This window comes from Astatotilapia calliptera, chromosome 9 (genome assembly GCF_964374335.1).
Source record: "Astatotilapia calliptera chromosome 9, fAstCal68.1, whole genome shotgun sequence".
Taxonomy (NCBI): Eukaryota; Metazoa; Chordata; class Actinopteri; order Cichliformes; family Cichlidae; genus Astatotilapia; species Astatotilapia calliptera.
In genome coordinates this window covers 9,642,509-9,659,157 of record NC_137430.1, presented here as the reverse complement: position 1 = coordinate 9,659,157, position 16,649 = coordinate 9,642,509, and the positions used below count along the sequence as shown (strand labels likewise).

At 41.2% G+C, this 16,649-nt stretch overlaps 1 protein-coding gene across 1 annotated transcript in view; it reads right to left on the bottom strand.

Moving 5' to 3' along the window:
* adarb2 (adenosine deaminase RNA specific B2 (inactive)) overlaps positions 1 to 16,649 on the bottom strand; it is a 215,188-nt gene that overhangs the window by 28,296 nt on the left and 170,243 nt on the right. Inside the window, exon 5 of the mRNA XM_080305926.1 lies at positions 1,397 to 1,565. Within this exon, the coding sequence (XP_080162052.1) occupies positions 1,397 to 1,565 (169 nt within the window). The remainder of the gene's footprint in view (positions 1 to 1,396; positions 1,566 to 16,649) is intronic.

Below are 16,649 nucleotides of genomic sequence, written 5' to 3'. Positions count from 1 at the left end.
TTTTGAACACTTGTTTGTCTTTTTTGCATTTCTACTTTTCACTCGAGTACACTCAAGAAAGTGAAATTGGACAGTTGCTACATTTACATTTATTCTGCTTTCAAAATAATTTTATGTTTCTATGGTGAATGTAATTAAATTATGTACACTCTGCATGACATTTAACATCTTAACACTAGTTAAATTTATTCTAGTGAGATCATGTGATGCAATCTAGTAGGAGTTGTTAGGTGCCTGGACTCGTGAGATCATGTGACATTTCAAACCACAGGAGAATCAAGCATACACACACCAGGTGTATGCTATTGCTCTTTATTGTGGCCTAACCTGTCAAGGACCAAAACATGAAGAAAATTCTGTATAAAACCCTGTAATCATAGCTTTCCTACTGTTTTTTACGTATGGAGTGACAGCTTGGTGGTGTGGTGGTTAGCACCACCTAGTCCTGAGTTCAAATCCACAAACTGGCCACGGCCTTCTGGGTGGAGTTTGCATGTTATCCCTGTATTCGTGTCTCTCTGGGTACATGCAGTTAGTGAGGTTAGGTTAATGATTCTAAATTGCCCATAGATGTGAGTGTTAATAGTTGTACTATATACTTTCTCCCCGCAATAGACTGGTGACCAGTCCAGGTTGTGCCCCACCTCCTGCACCCCCACGACCCTGATAAGGACAAGTGGAAAAGGGTGGATGGAGTGAGAGCTGTGTCCCAAATCCATTAAATTGGATTTATTGCATCAAATACCTTTGTTGGACTAATGTATTTTGCATGGGTTGAATCAATTAAATTAAATTAAGTTGGACTCCACTGCATTAAATACGTTTATTCATCATTAATTAATTTAGCTGATCCAACTCAGTTAAGTTGGAATATCGGAATTACATAATGCTAAAATAAAGCAATTTAATCACGTGGAAATTCTTTCCATGATTTTTTTATGTTCATCCAAATAGTTAAAGTGTACTTATTGCACCACTGTGTTAAATGCGCTGCAGCCTCCATGAACTCAGCTCTGCAGCTGCATTTAAAAGCACACTAACATCGACTTTGATTTATGATGAAACTTTGAATAATTCAAGTCTCGCTTGAACCGTTCGGTTTAATCACCTGGATCTAGAGAGATGATTTCACAGGCTGATTGTCATTTTACATTCAGCAATCAGTGGGTCAAACTCCTACAAAGGTAAAAATTCAACTTTCAAGATGAAACAGAAATTTTCTCTAAGTCGGTGTAATGATCAGCAAAAAAGCTAAAGTTAACCAACTAACTAGTGACAGCAAATGTTATCTGGCCGTGTCAGGTGCTGAAAGATTTCAAAGCTGTAGCATGTGCACATGCGGTGCTCAGGAAATGTCTGTGTGCTTTAAAGATACAGCAGAAGATAAAGCTTTTACCTCACGAAGAGTTCAAGTTGGGAGTAGAGGAAGCGTAGCAAGGCTCGTCGGGCTGTGACTTCAGCGTGACAGTCATTGACTACTTGTCCCTGATCACTCAGATACTCTCCGTTGATGCACTTGGTGCCAGTAGATAACGCCACCACCTGGGCGTGTCTCAGGTCCAGGCCTGTTGAACAAATACAGACAAATGCTCACATTATTGCGGTTGTCATACGTTCCATTGACTACATTGATTCCTCAATCAATAAGCTTAATAGTAACCCTTAATATCAACAGCATGTCCTTTCTCACCTTTCGATCCGTAGGAGGCATTTTATCATTATTAAGAAAAAAACGGTCGAACATGCACATCTCTGCTTTGATCTGACAAAGCAAAAGAGTGCCCTGCATGGTTTCCTTTAATCGCCCAATGATTATCAATTAAAAAAGCAAAAAAAGAATAGAAAAATAAATCCTATTTGCCCTGAAAGATGACAAATGACGAGACTAAATAATAGAGTTCCTCTGTGGCAATTTGCCAGCAAAGAAAACCAATCACAAAGGACACATGCACATCCACAGAGCCTACAAGGCTCCTACAGACGAAATCAAGGAAGACTAGTCACTACAGAAACTATTAACAATCTTTACATACCCACCCTTTAGAAATCTGCACTGTAAAAAGGGCATAAAGCACGGCATCTTCCCTGGTTAGCAAGCTGCAAACTGAAAAAGACATTTCAGTCTTATCATTCCTGTTTCCTACTCATTTGCATTGATGTTAAGCTATCATTGGGTCACTGCAACAACATTAGCTTGTTGTGCAAGTCATCATGTTGACAGAGAACAAAACAGAGTAGGTGTGCTTCCCGTACATGCCCTCTTATTTACTGATAAACCAGTAACAGCAATGATATGGCCAATTCAGATGTTTCGCTGCTGCATCCCTATGCTGTCTAGCATGATGATACCACTTGTAAATATGTAGCGGCTAAAAACATTAAAATCTACCTAGCTAGCAAGTACATTTTCAAAACAAGCAGCTACATCTGTCAGTGTTTTTATAGAAATGGAGTTTGCAGGTTAGCAGTCCAGACAGCAAGGAAGTCTGGTTTTAAAAGTGCTAAAAAGCGACAGCATGGTCTTATCTAAAATTAACAGTATGGTGGAAGATTCATATTCTAACTCACTCTGTTTGGGATAATATGGCACAAAAGAGAGGTCACCCAAACAGAATTCCCAATAGCCACAAGAGAGATCAAAAAGCCATCCTGTCTCATGTTGGTTTTCCTTGAACAAAAAAGGAGCCTTTTCCTAAGTAAGGATTCAGGCCAGTGCAGGGCCATGTGACTGACTGACAGATAGACAGAGGTGGTGCAGAGGAATGGGGGAGGAGGGCAAGTGGGGGTGGGGGGCGCTGGATCAGCACGTTCACGGCTTGCCATTCCTTCCTTTCTGCCACAAATCTCTCCCATCGCCTCTGAAAGTCAGGCTTCGCTGGCTTCTGGCAGACCTGCAGGCATCGCCGGACCGGCACATGAGCTTTTATCAGCCTCGGCCCAGATGGCACTGCAGCGTTAGAGTCCTGACACCTTCAGTGATGAGGAGAAGGAAGGAGGGCAGGGGAGGAAAAAAGAAAGGCTGAACGGGAGAGGAGGGTGCATGACTGTGTGTGTGTGTGTGTGTGTGTGGGGGGGGTGGGCAGTTATAGAAAAAATAGACCAGTAAAGACGAAAGGAAAAATCTAGGGTAAAATTAAACTTTTACTCTTGAAAGTAGAATACCTGAAAATAAGTATTTGGCTTAAAAACTGAATGCATTAAAACAATGTATTTAAATATCGTTGAATGAGCTTTTTTTATTTGTATCTACTATCCGTGGCAGTAGCCACAGTTTTCAATATATTTATAACATTTTCTTGGAAGCAAAACAAGTTCTAAAGTCATTGTTGACATATTATCACATTTTAGGTTAGCACATTTGAGGTCTTAGGTAAACAGCTGTTTATTTATGCAACTAACAGATACTTAGCAGCATTATTCACTGGGCCATGTGAATAAGTCCAATATTTACTCTGTTTATTGCTTATTTTTTGGTCTCCACCAGCTTCTACAGAATATGTGGCTCTTTGGGAGCTAAATATTTCACTAGGCTTAACACACTGGTTAGTTTAAGTAAGGACCTGTTCAACATCACAAAGAACTCTTTAAACTGAGTTCGTTATGGGAGCTTCTGTTTCCTCGACTCTTATGGTGAGTCATTTTTTATTACGATTGCATTTGGGCCAGTGATGGTCATATATACACTGAGAAGGCATAACATTACGATCACTGACAGGTGAAGTGAATAACACTGATTATCTCTTCATGATGCCACCTGTTAGTGGGTGGGATATCGGGTTGCTGACCCCGTCCCCTGCGGAACAATGCCAAGAATGGACATGTGAGAACTGGACATGAGCAACAGAGGAAGTTTTCCTGGCTTGACAAATTACCTGGGGAACACCTGGCACCAAGATGCCAGACTATGGGAAGATGGCAACTCAGCAGAGGTGTGATGCTTTGGGCAATGTTCTGCTGGAAAACCTTGGGTCCTGCCAACCATGTTGATGTTACTTTGACACGCACCACCTACCTAAGTATTGCTGCAAACCGTGCACACACTTTCATGGAAACGGTATTCTCTGATGGCTGTGGCGTCTTTCAGCAGGATAATGCACCCTGCCTCGAAGCAAAAATGGTTCAGGAATGGTGTGAGGAGCACAACGAGTCTGAAGTGTTGGCTTGGCCTACAAATTCCCCAGATCTCAAACCAGTCAAGCATCTGTGGGATGATACTTTAAGTCCACTTCCATAACTTAAAAATTAGATTCCACAATACACTTTTAGGGTTGCATTGGAGTCCATGCCTCGATGGATCAGGGCTGTTTTGGTGATAAAAGGGGGACCAGCACAAAAAGCTATGCCTGATCAGTGTATATTTCAGCTGCTTAGAGATAAAAAGACAATGACGCCTGTTCAGTTTACTGCTCACAAAAAACAAGCTCTTTTGTGTAAACTGGTCATTAACATAATTTGGTGTGTGTAGTTTCAGAAACACATAATCCTGTGCAATTTGATGTAATCATATCTCAGTTTTCCTTGAAAAAGGTAGGTTTAAAATTCTGCACTATTCCAGTACAGTATGAAGACTGTACAATCCTAAGAAAAACAGTATTGTGAGTACAGCCATTGACATTCCCTGTAAGCAATGCAGTCCAACCCTTTCTCAGTGATAAAGCAAGTTCAAAAAGGTAACAGACTCTCCCAATTTCATTCTCCTGCTTTTCCTTGCCGTTCCACTTTGCGATTGTTTAGATCAATTTTGCAGTGGATAATTTCTGCAGCGCTGCTTGCTACCCTCCCATGAAATTGGCACTGAGGTTGCCTTCAGTTTGCAGGAGAAAGAAGAGGAGGGGGAGGACGAGAAATGAATGAAAGAGAGGGAGAGAGAAAGTGGGAGAGGCAGGCAGAGAGCCCACAGGCAGTATGCTGTTTTTAAACCAGGAATAATCAGCTGCATCTCACAAGTACAAAAAGAGATGGTCGAAAGGATCGAGGTAGAGTAGAGTCAAAGGCCTGAGGCTTCACACAAATACATCTGTTGATTACTGGGGATTCAAAGATGTCACACCTCGGGATAACAGCACTTTCAAAAAGCATGTACATCAGAGCGAGACCTGGAACTGCTCATTATAGCAGCTGCACTACACTAGTCAGTGCCTGTCAGAGCCCTTTAACTGGAAAACACCGCCTCACTATAGCAACCCAGAAGGTAAACAAACTTTTTGACGCCACATAGAGCTTAGACTCCCCCCCCCCCCCTCCCTTCTGCAAAGCCCTCGGTACATACAGGTATGTTTTTTTAATGGTATTGTGATTACTGCTCCTGAACCTGACTTAGCCTACATGGAGGAAAAAGTGAGGTAGGAGGAGTGGTAATAATCAAGCAAAGCAGTGCAATTTCCCTGTCAAGAATTAAAGGGAATGTGCGCAGGCCTGCCAGGTCAAAGTGCGGGAAAATTGCACTCATATTCAAGTGATTGGCACCCAGACAAATCATATTCACGATTATTACTGGCGTCATTTGAGGTCAAGTTGGGCAGTTTAACTTATTTGACTGAACACTGTGGTCAGCTGTGTGGCATATCACTGCTTCGTGTGTCACAAAATGGCTCGAGTGCTGTTAAAGTGAGTTAATTTCATTGGTCTTGATTGGTGTCAGTACCCGTGACTAAAATGTTCCTTTTCCTAATGACCTCGTGACTTCGAGTGTGCCACAAAACTGTCCTGCACATGCAAATTGTGCACCATTAACTGCTTGTTTGGGCCACTTTGGCCGGTGCCTCCTTCAACAAAGCAGAACATTAAGTTCTTCTACTGTATCTGAAGTAAAGACTAAAGAGACAGAGCTTACAGTCTCCAATGAGCAGGAGCTCTTTCGCCACAAAAGGAAATCAAAAGTGAAGCACTTTTTTATGCTGAACCAGGTTGTTTTATTCTTACATCTCAAAGTAAGTCAACACATTTATCAAAAAGCTACTGTATGCACTTCCTGAGTGTTTATGCTTAATGCTGCATTACTTTCAACCTACAATATGGTCCATTCCACTTGGGTCTGTCTCCATGTTGGAAAAATGGCCCCTCACCACCAGGCTGCATCACACTACATTACACAGCACTGCGGCAGACTGCGGGGCAGTTGTTTAGGCTCTTAGATGGCACATCTTCACTAAATTCACATTTTGCTTTACGAGGGCAGGACTGTGTTTAAAAGAGACTGGAAAACAGCGTGGTTCAGTCAGGTCATCGGCGCCAACAGTGACACACACGGGGAAAAAAACAAGCTTGCAGTTTCACTCAGCGTATAGGTGCAGAGCTGCGATATAGACTTTTCCGTACACCAAAGTGTTTTCTGCCAGCTGAAAATCCAGAGTGTGTTGGAGGCAAAGCGTTTTTGTTTTTTTAGCTTTGGCACTTTTGTTGCTATGAGGCGGAATAAGTAGCATGTGCCTGACTCCAGTTGAGTCCAGCTTGATTGGCAGACCAACAATGAAGAAAATATTCCTTTAAGCATCATTTTTTTCCATCAACATTGTGATTTTGGAGATTTCATTTGGTATGGGCTCGAATACTCAGGGAGCTGCTGTACTGTAGCTAATAACACCAGGAGAAGTAAGATGTGACAGGTGGTTAGCGTAATGTTTGTTCATTGTTTTAGAGGAGTTTAAAAGTACACAGCTCTGATGGTATGATTACCCCCTGCAGTATTCTCCTAAACGATACAGACAAACGCCCACATCAGCGCTGGTTCAGGAGTAGAAGCCGTTGAAATTGGGTCAACGAAAAGTTCTTCTACCAAAGAAAATAATTAAAGATAAATAAAATAAAGACAAAAACTAAAAATTCAATCACACTCCACTTTTAAATGTGTTAACCACCTGATTTGAAAACTTTTATTTTAAAAGTACATTGAATGAGTTAAACGTTCTGACTTCCTCCTCACATCTATTACACTGGTTCTGTCATGGGCTGTTTCTTTTCTTCCAGCATTTTGAGTTTCATGCCTTTTTGAATTATGACGTTCTTGTTTGTATACTTTAGGCTTCAGTCAGTTCTGTTGATATTGAGTTCTGTTTCCCTATTTAGTTCTTGTCTGTTTAGGTTCCTCCCATGTCTGTTTTCCCCACTATGTTAGTTATAGTGTCGTGTCTTCAGTGTGCAAGTGTGTAATGTCCCCGGTGTTAGTCTCCCTCGCCCCCTTGTGTGTTTCAGTATGTCTTTGTCCTCTTTGTGTCTGTGTTTCTGTGCATGTGTCTCTTCCCAGTTTATGTCTCCATGTTTTCTGTTTTATTTTTAAAGTCTTGTGTTCCGTGTTCAGTGTGTTTAGTTTTGCTTCCCATGTGGCGTCATGTTAATTTGCATCAGCTGTGTTCCCTGTGTGTTTCCACTTCCTAATATATGTTGTGCGTATTTATGTGGTCTGCTGTCATTCATTCTTTGTCAGGTTGTCTTTTATGCATCCAGTTTAAACATTTTTAGGCACTTAGTTTAATGAATAGTCCTTCTTTCAGTTCACAATATTCAGGTCATTTTAATTCTTAATTCTTTTAAACTGGGCAAGTGTAGCAAAATCAATGTCCAATGTGCAAAACGACAATAGGAAAATGACCCTACTTCCTGTTTCATCTTTGACCTCAATAATCCTTTTAAAACTAATAATTAAGACCATTCAATCTCATTTAAAGTAGTATGATGTTAACTTTGTAAGTTAGCTTGAAACAGGTGTTAAAGCAGGACATGATTTATTGCAGCCATTCCCAGAATTTAAAATGCTATCATCTAATTTGAAATCTAAAAATCTTTTACATTGCATCAACACCTCTAATTGCGCAACAGAGAGTTTTAAAGTTTGTGCTTTCACTCTAACCGATGAACCATCGAGGCCAGATTAACCCTTATTTAAACGTTAATATGATAGTTTAATGAATTAAGAAGCTAATTTGCTGATATCCTGCAGCTAAAATAAATGGCTCTTCCAAACTGTTCTAACTAATTTATTTGTAAAAGAAATGTTCTTATTACACCTTGTCCCAATCCTAATGCAAGTTCTGGTCTGAGGCCAGTGCTTTTTGATAAACCAGTAATCAGGAGTGTTTATTGCACACTTAATAGGTAGTTTAAGGAAGTACGTACAGAAATGTGGTGATTTAAATACTGTCCCTATACTGGTTTATTCTCCCCTACAATGACTGAGCAGATTTCTTGTTGGATGAATGGATTAAAGTAAAGCCAAGTTGATTTCAGTGGAAAAATGTTCTTATCCTAGAGAGTCGACTAATCAATAATCGCTTTGTAAGAAATGCAAGTAAGCAAAAGTGACAATGAAATATAATGAAAACTTTGTCATCAACAGAAAGTATCAAAAATCAATCTGTACTTTTAGTTCAATTAAAACATTTAAAGGAAAAACTTCAGTTTCTCTGTAACAGAGGGTTTGTAAAGTGCTGTAGTGTTATTTTTGGAGTACAGGATCTGAATACTCGTCTGCTGGAGTTCCTAAATAAACCTGCTGAAACCTAAACCGACTGTCAGCGAGCTGCTGTGAATTATTCCCGGAAATATAAGACTTCAACAAAGAAAGCTATTACATGTTTGAAGTGAAAAGTGAGCACAATTGCTGAGGATACTTTACAGGCAATAACTATAAGAAACCACAGGGAGTGACATGACCGTGAACTTTGCAATGATCCATTATTATACATGCCAGCTGCAACTCAAAGACACTGGAAAGCGATTATCAGAATCCCTTTATTCTCTATGGTTATAAAACAGGGAAAATGTTTCTTAATAAGCCACCCATTATCTCTGAGCACCATAACGCAGACGTTAAAACATTTTTTTCTGAAGCAGACTAAGCTCTCAAGGTCAACTTTTAGTCAACTCATTTATATGCCATTTAGGTTGTGCTTCATGAATCCTATCTATCATGTGTTCTTTCATCACAAGATGTTGGGTGATTACGCTGAATGTCATCCAAACCGTGTCGTCTGAATCGCAGCAAATCTCTGAAAATGCTCAGCAGCAGGGGAGAGGAAAAGGAAAAAACACGCACACACACAACTTGGCAAGAGTAGAGAACGCACCCTGTTGAATCTTTATTAGCTTTAACAGGAAATCGCTCTCAACATATAAGGCTGTCTTTGTGGAACGCTGCTGGAGCTCTCAAATTCTCGCTGCCGCAACAAATCCCGCGTGCATCTCTGCTCTGTTGTCGGACGTGATTGTTAAATGTTAAAATTTGCAACATCCATAAAACCAGATTAGGAGTAGAGAAATCCTTATTTGAAAATGGATGCGGAGACTTCGAACCATAGCTTAACTTACACTTGTAATTAACTTGCTTGAAACCCTTTGTTATCGTCTCTTCTCTCGGTCCCTGGGGTAAGCCTCGGAGGACGGCTTTCTCACTCCATCCCAACAAACAAATTTGAAGAAAGAAGAAAGGAGGAAAAGGGTGTGCTTCTTTTTTAGCATCTTTCTATGAGCACTGTTTACCATCACCAGACAGCTGATGCGATTCAGATTGATTCAAATGAGATTTTCCACACTTTCTGACGATGCGTTCTGGCACTTTACTTTGGTAGTCGTCTCACAACTCTCAGCCTGGTGGTGAGGCTAATCTCACTCAGGTTGAAGCTCAAATGTCTCGGTGGGACTCCTGCAAGGGCGGGGGAGGAGGGTTCGCTCTCTGTCTATGGTTAAAAGACGGACCTTGATTAATATTCTCGAGGCAAAAGCCACGGAGACATGGAGAGTGGCAGAAAAGGAGGGCGGGGTGCAGAACAGGACTCCCCAGTGTTCCTGTCAAGTTTGGTGTCTGACTGCACGGATTCTGGCCACCACACTGCTGCCGCCGCCGCCTTACTGCGAATACTCGGCAGCCCTATGTCTGGATCTTTGAAGATAATGTGTGCTATTAATAAACAAACAGAAGCAATTACTGGGAGGGAGAGGAGAGGGTTTGGATTAGGTCAGGACGAGCGCCGGCCTCACTTTAGTCTAAACTGATGAGCTGCTGCACTCCAAAGACAGTTGAGATACCAATCCCTTCTCGCTGACCCCTGCACCCCCACAGCCTGCAGCCACAGAGCCAGATAAGACACCTGTGTGTGTCTGTGTGTGTGTGTGGTCATTTTTTATATTACAGTAGATCCCAGAGAGAGCGAAGGCCCTGTGTTTCGTACCATGACTTTTACTATATATCTTCTCACATAGCATTGCTGCATAAGTTATTTATCTCAATTTACGTGTGCCTTTCATTTCTTGGGGTGGAGGTTATTGTTTTATTTACTGATATGTGAAGAAAATATGTCAAAATTTGGCTCATTCTTTTTTTTTTTAAGTTAATAATTGATCCATTACTTTTTTTTATGATTTTTTATCTTTAAATGATAAAAAACACCCCAAAACAAAACAGAAAACAGAGTCTGTTACAGGTTAGGTTAGGTCAGAGGTCGGCAACCCTGTTGGCACGCGAAGGGTTAACTGATGGCACGACCATAGCTGGACTGGCCATCGGTCATACCGGGCATTTGCTTGATGGGCCGATGATTTTTATTTTTGTAACGGTATAAACAATGAAAGGTGGTGGATTGGCCAGATGCTGGCTGATGTGTAAAAATAACTTAGTTGTTTGGTGGTGGCTATGGCGGAGCTTCCACAGATTCAGTAAAATTAACAAGTGGTGGAGGCCAGCAGGTGGATGAGGGAGAGGGGAGGCAGGACGAGGAGAGCCCCGAGGCAGCCGCCGGTCTGAGTGTCAGGTGAACTGAACTTCAGGTAAGAAGTTATGACCTGCAGTCTATCTGGGTCAGATATAAACCAAGTTTAGGTGTAGTTTATTTTCGTTGTGCTGACTTTTCACAGTCAGTTACAATAACTCATACTGCGTGAGCTAGCATGACGGAGTTTCTATACAGCTGGGTGGGTGCTATGATGTTACTGATAGTGAACTTTTTATTCATAAGGTTAGTAGAGTTGCCAGCCGTCCCGTAAAAAGACAGAATCGTCTCGTATTCAGAGAAAATATTATGCGTTTCGTGTTGAGCTGAGAAGGGACGCACGCAGTTTGTCCGTACTTCAGCTAGAATGGAAAAAGAAACAAAGGTGGATTTATTCTGTCGTTACGCTGCACAGCTGCCTCTTCTTCTCTCATTCTCTCCCCCTCCCTCTCCTGTTGCTACTTTAATCATGAAACTCATCAATGATCAGCTGATCGGCTTTTCTCTCTTGTTTGTTTATCGCCCACTTTGCGCCAGAAAGAGGAAACCGGCGGATGTTGCACTAAACAACAGCAGCACATTTAAGCTTGATCAGCTGTTGTTAGAATTTATTTAATATTAATTTCTAGTGTCAGCTGAGGTTTGCTGGAGCCACAGCTGTAATGCTGCTGGTCAGGATGTCAGTTTGTATACCTGGTGAGAGGGAAACATGAAGATGAAACCAGGAGATGTCCTTACTGAATCATCAGAGCTGAACAGGTGATGGAGAAACAGGTTTACCTTTTAGGTGACATGAATGAGTTGAAGGGAAGTTATGAACTGTTTATGAACTGTATTTGGCTCTACATATCTGTGTGAGCAGATTTTCTCTCACATGAGTCCTCAGGTAGCCCTCTGAATGCTGGACACTTGGAGACCTGTGTTTCTGAATGGGAGACCAGAGATCCCATTAACATGTGTATCTCTGTATTAACAGATATGCCATATTGGCCCAGTTTATTTTGCTTATCATTGTTGTGAGGAGACCATAAATAGCATTTGTATTTTCTGTTGTACAGTTCATTTGCTGTTCTTGTTATGGATAAAAAGTGTCTTTTTTTGTTTCAAAATAGCTGATAACTATTCACTGATAGCTGCCTACATCTGCAAACAAATATAATTCTATAAAGTGGTTCTATATATTGTGTAACTGTTCATATAGAGCGTTATTAAATCTTTTGCTAATGCAATCATATGGCACACTGACTTCTGAGGAAATTTTAAATGGCACTCGCCATCAGAAAGGTTGCCGACCCCTGGGTTAGGTTGTCTTACCCTGCTCTCAGACTGTATAATGGAAATTCAGAATTTTCCACCTTTAAATAAAAAAGGTTAACAAAGTTTAAATTGAATTGTTACACAAAGGTTGTTTAACGATCTTGTGTGTGTGTTTGGAATGATAACGGATGAAAAGGTTAGCTGTACAGACACTGTCCTGTGTGCAGAAAAAAGCTAACCAAAAGCCTTTCAGCCTTCATCTTATCTATTGTGAGGTCTTTCTAGGGTACCAATGAACAAAAGGTCTCAGTGATAAACTGGTCAGCTTCCCTGGTGTTTCAAAATCTCCTGTCTGACTGAAAAAACACCAGCTAGCTACCTAGCTAGCTGGCCAGCTAGCTACTGACATTAAATTTACATCACATCTGTGGTCAAAAGCAATGTTCCCTCTAATTTTTCATGTGTCTGAGCGAACACACAAACTCCCTGAGCGGTCCCTTGGACCACTGTGCGCAACAGCAGACGTGTGCACTGTGGTCACGCCAGCATCGAATCCATCCAAGTTACATGGTTTATTAAAATAATAAAATTACAGCATTTATGTTAGACTACTTTTAATTAACTGCTTTAGCCCACTTACAGTGAAAATTTAAATAAATCTTGTTCGTGACCTGTGTAGTATGTTAACACTACTGGAAGTAAAAATAACTCGAACTCCAATTTTGAAAACACAACTTTCTTTTGTTTTTTTTTCTTTTATAAAGCTCTGACCTGTATTATGAGTCTGAGTCTGTGGTCTGGGAGAGTCCTGTAACTCTCTGTCTGCAAAATACAGTATATAAAGACCAATGTTGGGCAATTAATTATATAGTTACTTCTTCAAAAAAGTTACTGAGTTTTGCAAACAACAAACAGTTTTTTGCAGCTGCTTACCTAAAAATGCAGCCGAGGCGTTTTTTAAATAAACATTTCAAACTATTTACAGAACAATCAGCTGTTCTGCATCAAATTTGATGCCGCACAAATTATTTGTGCCACTCCAAAAATAATTTCTGTCCACTATGAGATAAAGGAGAACAACAGCCTGATACCTGCAGGCCTGACAACAGGAGATGTATCACTGCTGTAACACCTGTAACATTTAGCAGTCGCCTCATTGTTCTGACACACACAACAAAACTATTGACTACACTACACACTAACTACACAAGATTTGCGCTAAACGTCGCAAATCTCTCACATCTCAAAACACACCGTCACTCCTATAACTTCCTCCCGTTTCTTAACAACTAAATGCCATGTTTTGATTGGTCGACATGGTACATTTTTCGACCAATGGCAAAGGGTGGGGGGTGTTTTGGTTTCATGTTTGCTCACAGGCGGAGAGTGCTTTCGAGCGTTTTTTTCTTATAAAACGCTGTTTTTACCGTTTCTCCCCGCAGTAAATATAAACAACGACAGTATTGAGGAAGAAAAACAAACACTGCATATATTTTTTATCACAAATCTGGTTTTACGTGGCCTATCAACACAATTTAAGAACTGGTATGAAGTCCACACTTTTTCCGTCAATTGTTCCGTCTGTCCTGCTCACATCTCCAATGGTTGTCCACATTGTCATTAACGTGGCTTCACTCCACATCAGCCACGCCGCTTTGCTAGCTAAAACACCGGTGTTGGCACATAAGGACGCTGTCATAGCCTGTCAACGACGTTGATTAGCTGCGCATATGCGTGAATGTGAATCACGTGATTGGCTGGACTATGGGATAAAGTGGCATCGTTCTAATCCCACACTGGAGCAGCCAGTCACTTACTGACTAACACTGCAAAACAGAATTGTTAACGTATTTACTTTAATTTCAATTCAGGTTAGATTTTTTTTTGTGCGCAATGCAGATTTTTTCTGCGCAGAGACCGTGCCAGCAGTACGCACGAACGCAGCTTAGAGGGAACATTGGTCACAAGCCACAGGTGGTAGTTGTTGTGCTGCTGCTGAGTTTTGACGGGTTTTAACGACTTCTCCTCCTGTGTGGAGGATGTGGAGGTTTAGTCTGAGTGGAGACACCTACTGTTCAAGAGAATACTAACCTTGTAAGAATAATGCTAACAAGGTTAGCATAAATGAAATGGGGCCTTAACAGCAACAGCTAAAGCTAGCATATCCCAACAACAATTTTCAGTAACAGACAATGACACACAAGCTAACAGCAGAAATGCACACCATCAGATAACAGCTAGGAACGTTCAAGACAAAGGTCTTTGGTGCGATTAACCTTACATTTATGTAACGCAGTTATAGTTTCTCTTATAAACAGGGGTGCACATAAGTGGTCCGCAGGTGCGCATCTGCTGTTAAAATAAAAGACATGCGCCAGATATGAAGTTGCAACGTGCGTTTGCGTACATATAAAAGGCAGTGTTTTTGTCCGCTAGAGTGGGATTTTCACGGCATATTCTGCACCACATCTCTGTGCGTTCATCATTTGTTTGAAGCCAGCTCACCTCCTGCAACCACTTTTCCGAGAACACGCGCTTCTTTTGCGGTTCGGACTTCTTCTGACATTTCTTTGGAGGTGGAGGAACACCAAAGTAATTGCTTAAAGGAGCTTGCTTCTTCGACATCTTTAAGTTCTAAACAAATGTCTGTCCTCCTCCAGAGAATCTTATGTACGCAAACGCGCGTTGCAACTTCTAATTAGTGATGTGCGGATCGATCCTGAAATATCGATTCCTCCGATACCAATCATTTATGTTCTAGAATCGATTCTCACATTAAAATATCGATATTTTAGTAATTTAGAGTAAATTTGTAGTTTATCATTAACAGGAACACAGTGGAAAGAAACTATAACATTCGGATTGCCTACATTCAAAGGAACTACTTCCTCTTCCGCCTTTCATAGTCATGTGCGAAATACGGCTGTATAAATGTCTCGCAGCCCCTTGGCGTGCGCACTCACAACAATGGCTGAGCGTAATTGTGCGGATGTATTTTACCTCCACAAACAGCTGAGCCGTGGTTTGCAATAAATGTGGCAAAAAAAGTGAGGTGTTGTGGCCATACTTGCCAACCTTGAGACCTCAGAATTAGGGAGACATTCAAAAGGGCTGTTTGGGCGGATAAATATATTTTACAGGGTTTATTTATCGGATAAAATACGTTAAATGTCACCGTTATTATTGGCCGGCCCGGAAACAGCGGGGGTGTCCAAATTCAGAGGCTGCTTCCACCTGAGGACCGGCCTTCGCGGTCTAAAGAAAGCCGGGTAGTACGTCACGAGCTCCCTCGGTGGAGTGAAACTCTGCCGTCTGCTCCTTGCTGTCTAAAATATAACCGGACACTGACGTAAACTCTTCTGTTTAATCAGTTTTCTGTTTGACGTTTATTCAGCTGTGTGAAAACCCCGGAGGAACCCTCCCGAGGGAATAATAAAGTTTAATTTAATTTAATCTAATCTAATAACTTTAATCTCAGCCAAACCGATTTACTCACGAACAAATAAAACACTGAAAAAGCCAAACAAGAACATTTTTAAGTTATCAAAGTGACTTGTACATCATGTTTAACCCGAGTGGTGAAAGACCGCGGGGGTTTGAAGACGATGTGTCGGTCGGCTCAGATATTTGAAGTTTACACAGCTACATTCTCACCTGAAAATATGTTAAAAGTTTTTTTGCGACCCAGAAAGAGAAATAAGAGTGATATTAAAACTAAGTCGCTGCCGTCATTGTTGGAAACTGGAATTGGCTGGGCCGCGCTATGAATTCTGCGATATGGTTTTTCAACTTTGTTGTCCGGGTGGAAAATCTGGAGAAAGGTGGGATTCTCCCGGAAAAATCGGGAGGGTTGGCATGTATGGTTGTGGCAACATCACTAACCTTGTCAAACACCTCAGAGTAAATCATATCACAAAATATGACGAGCGTATGTTGAGGCGAACTGAAGAGGAGGAGAGGGACAGGTGCTGCTAGGGTGAGAGTCTCTCACGGAGTCCTTTAGTGCTGCAGGCAGGCAAGGTGTTCAAATAGCACACAACTTTAGTTTTTTTATTTCTATATGATGAACTCTGCATTATTAAGTGATAAGAAGAAGGTATTCTGATGTCCTGTAATCATTATGACGCTATAATTTGAGATACAATAAATAAAATCCGTTTTGTACAAAGTATCGGTATCGGATCAGTATCGTCGATACCACCCTGAATATTACTTGGTATCGGATCGGAAAGGAAATCAGTGGTATCGCACATCACTACTTCTAATGTGGTGAGCATCTTTTATTTTGACAGCGAATGCGCACCTGCGAACCACTTTTGTGCACCCCTGCTTATAAAAAACAGATTTAGAAACCTGACAGCTTACTTCGTATAAACTTAATGCGAGATCATCCTGGCGTGGATGTGTGCCATGCAACTCTATAGAATTATTATAAGTGATGTGGAGTGCGTGTGGAATATGCTGAAGCAGAAATAACACACGTCTGTGTGTGGGAGGCCCCGATCGACTACAACAAACAGCACTCCTGTAAGACAAAGATGTAGTCATGTAAATGTCTAGAAATGGAACTCATTGTTTCACACTTTAGGAGAAAAGCAGATTGAAGCCTCCTCCTACTTACTGTTCCTTCACTGAGTCACTCCGTCAGGTTTCAGATTAAGGTGATCTAGTTAAAATTCCCACTGTGACATC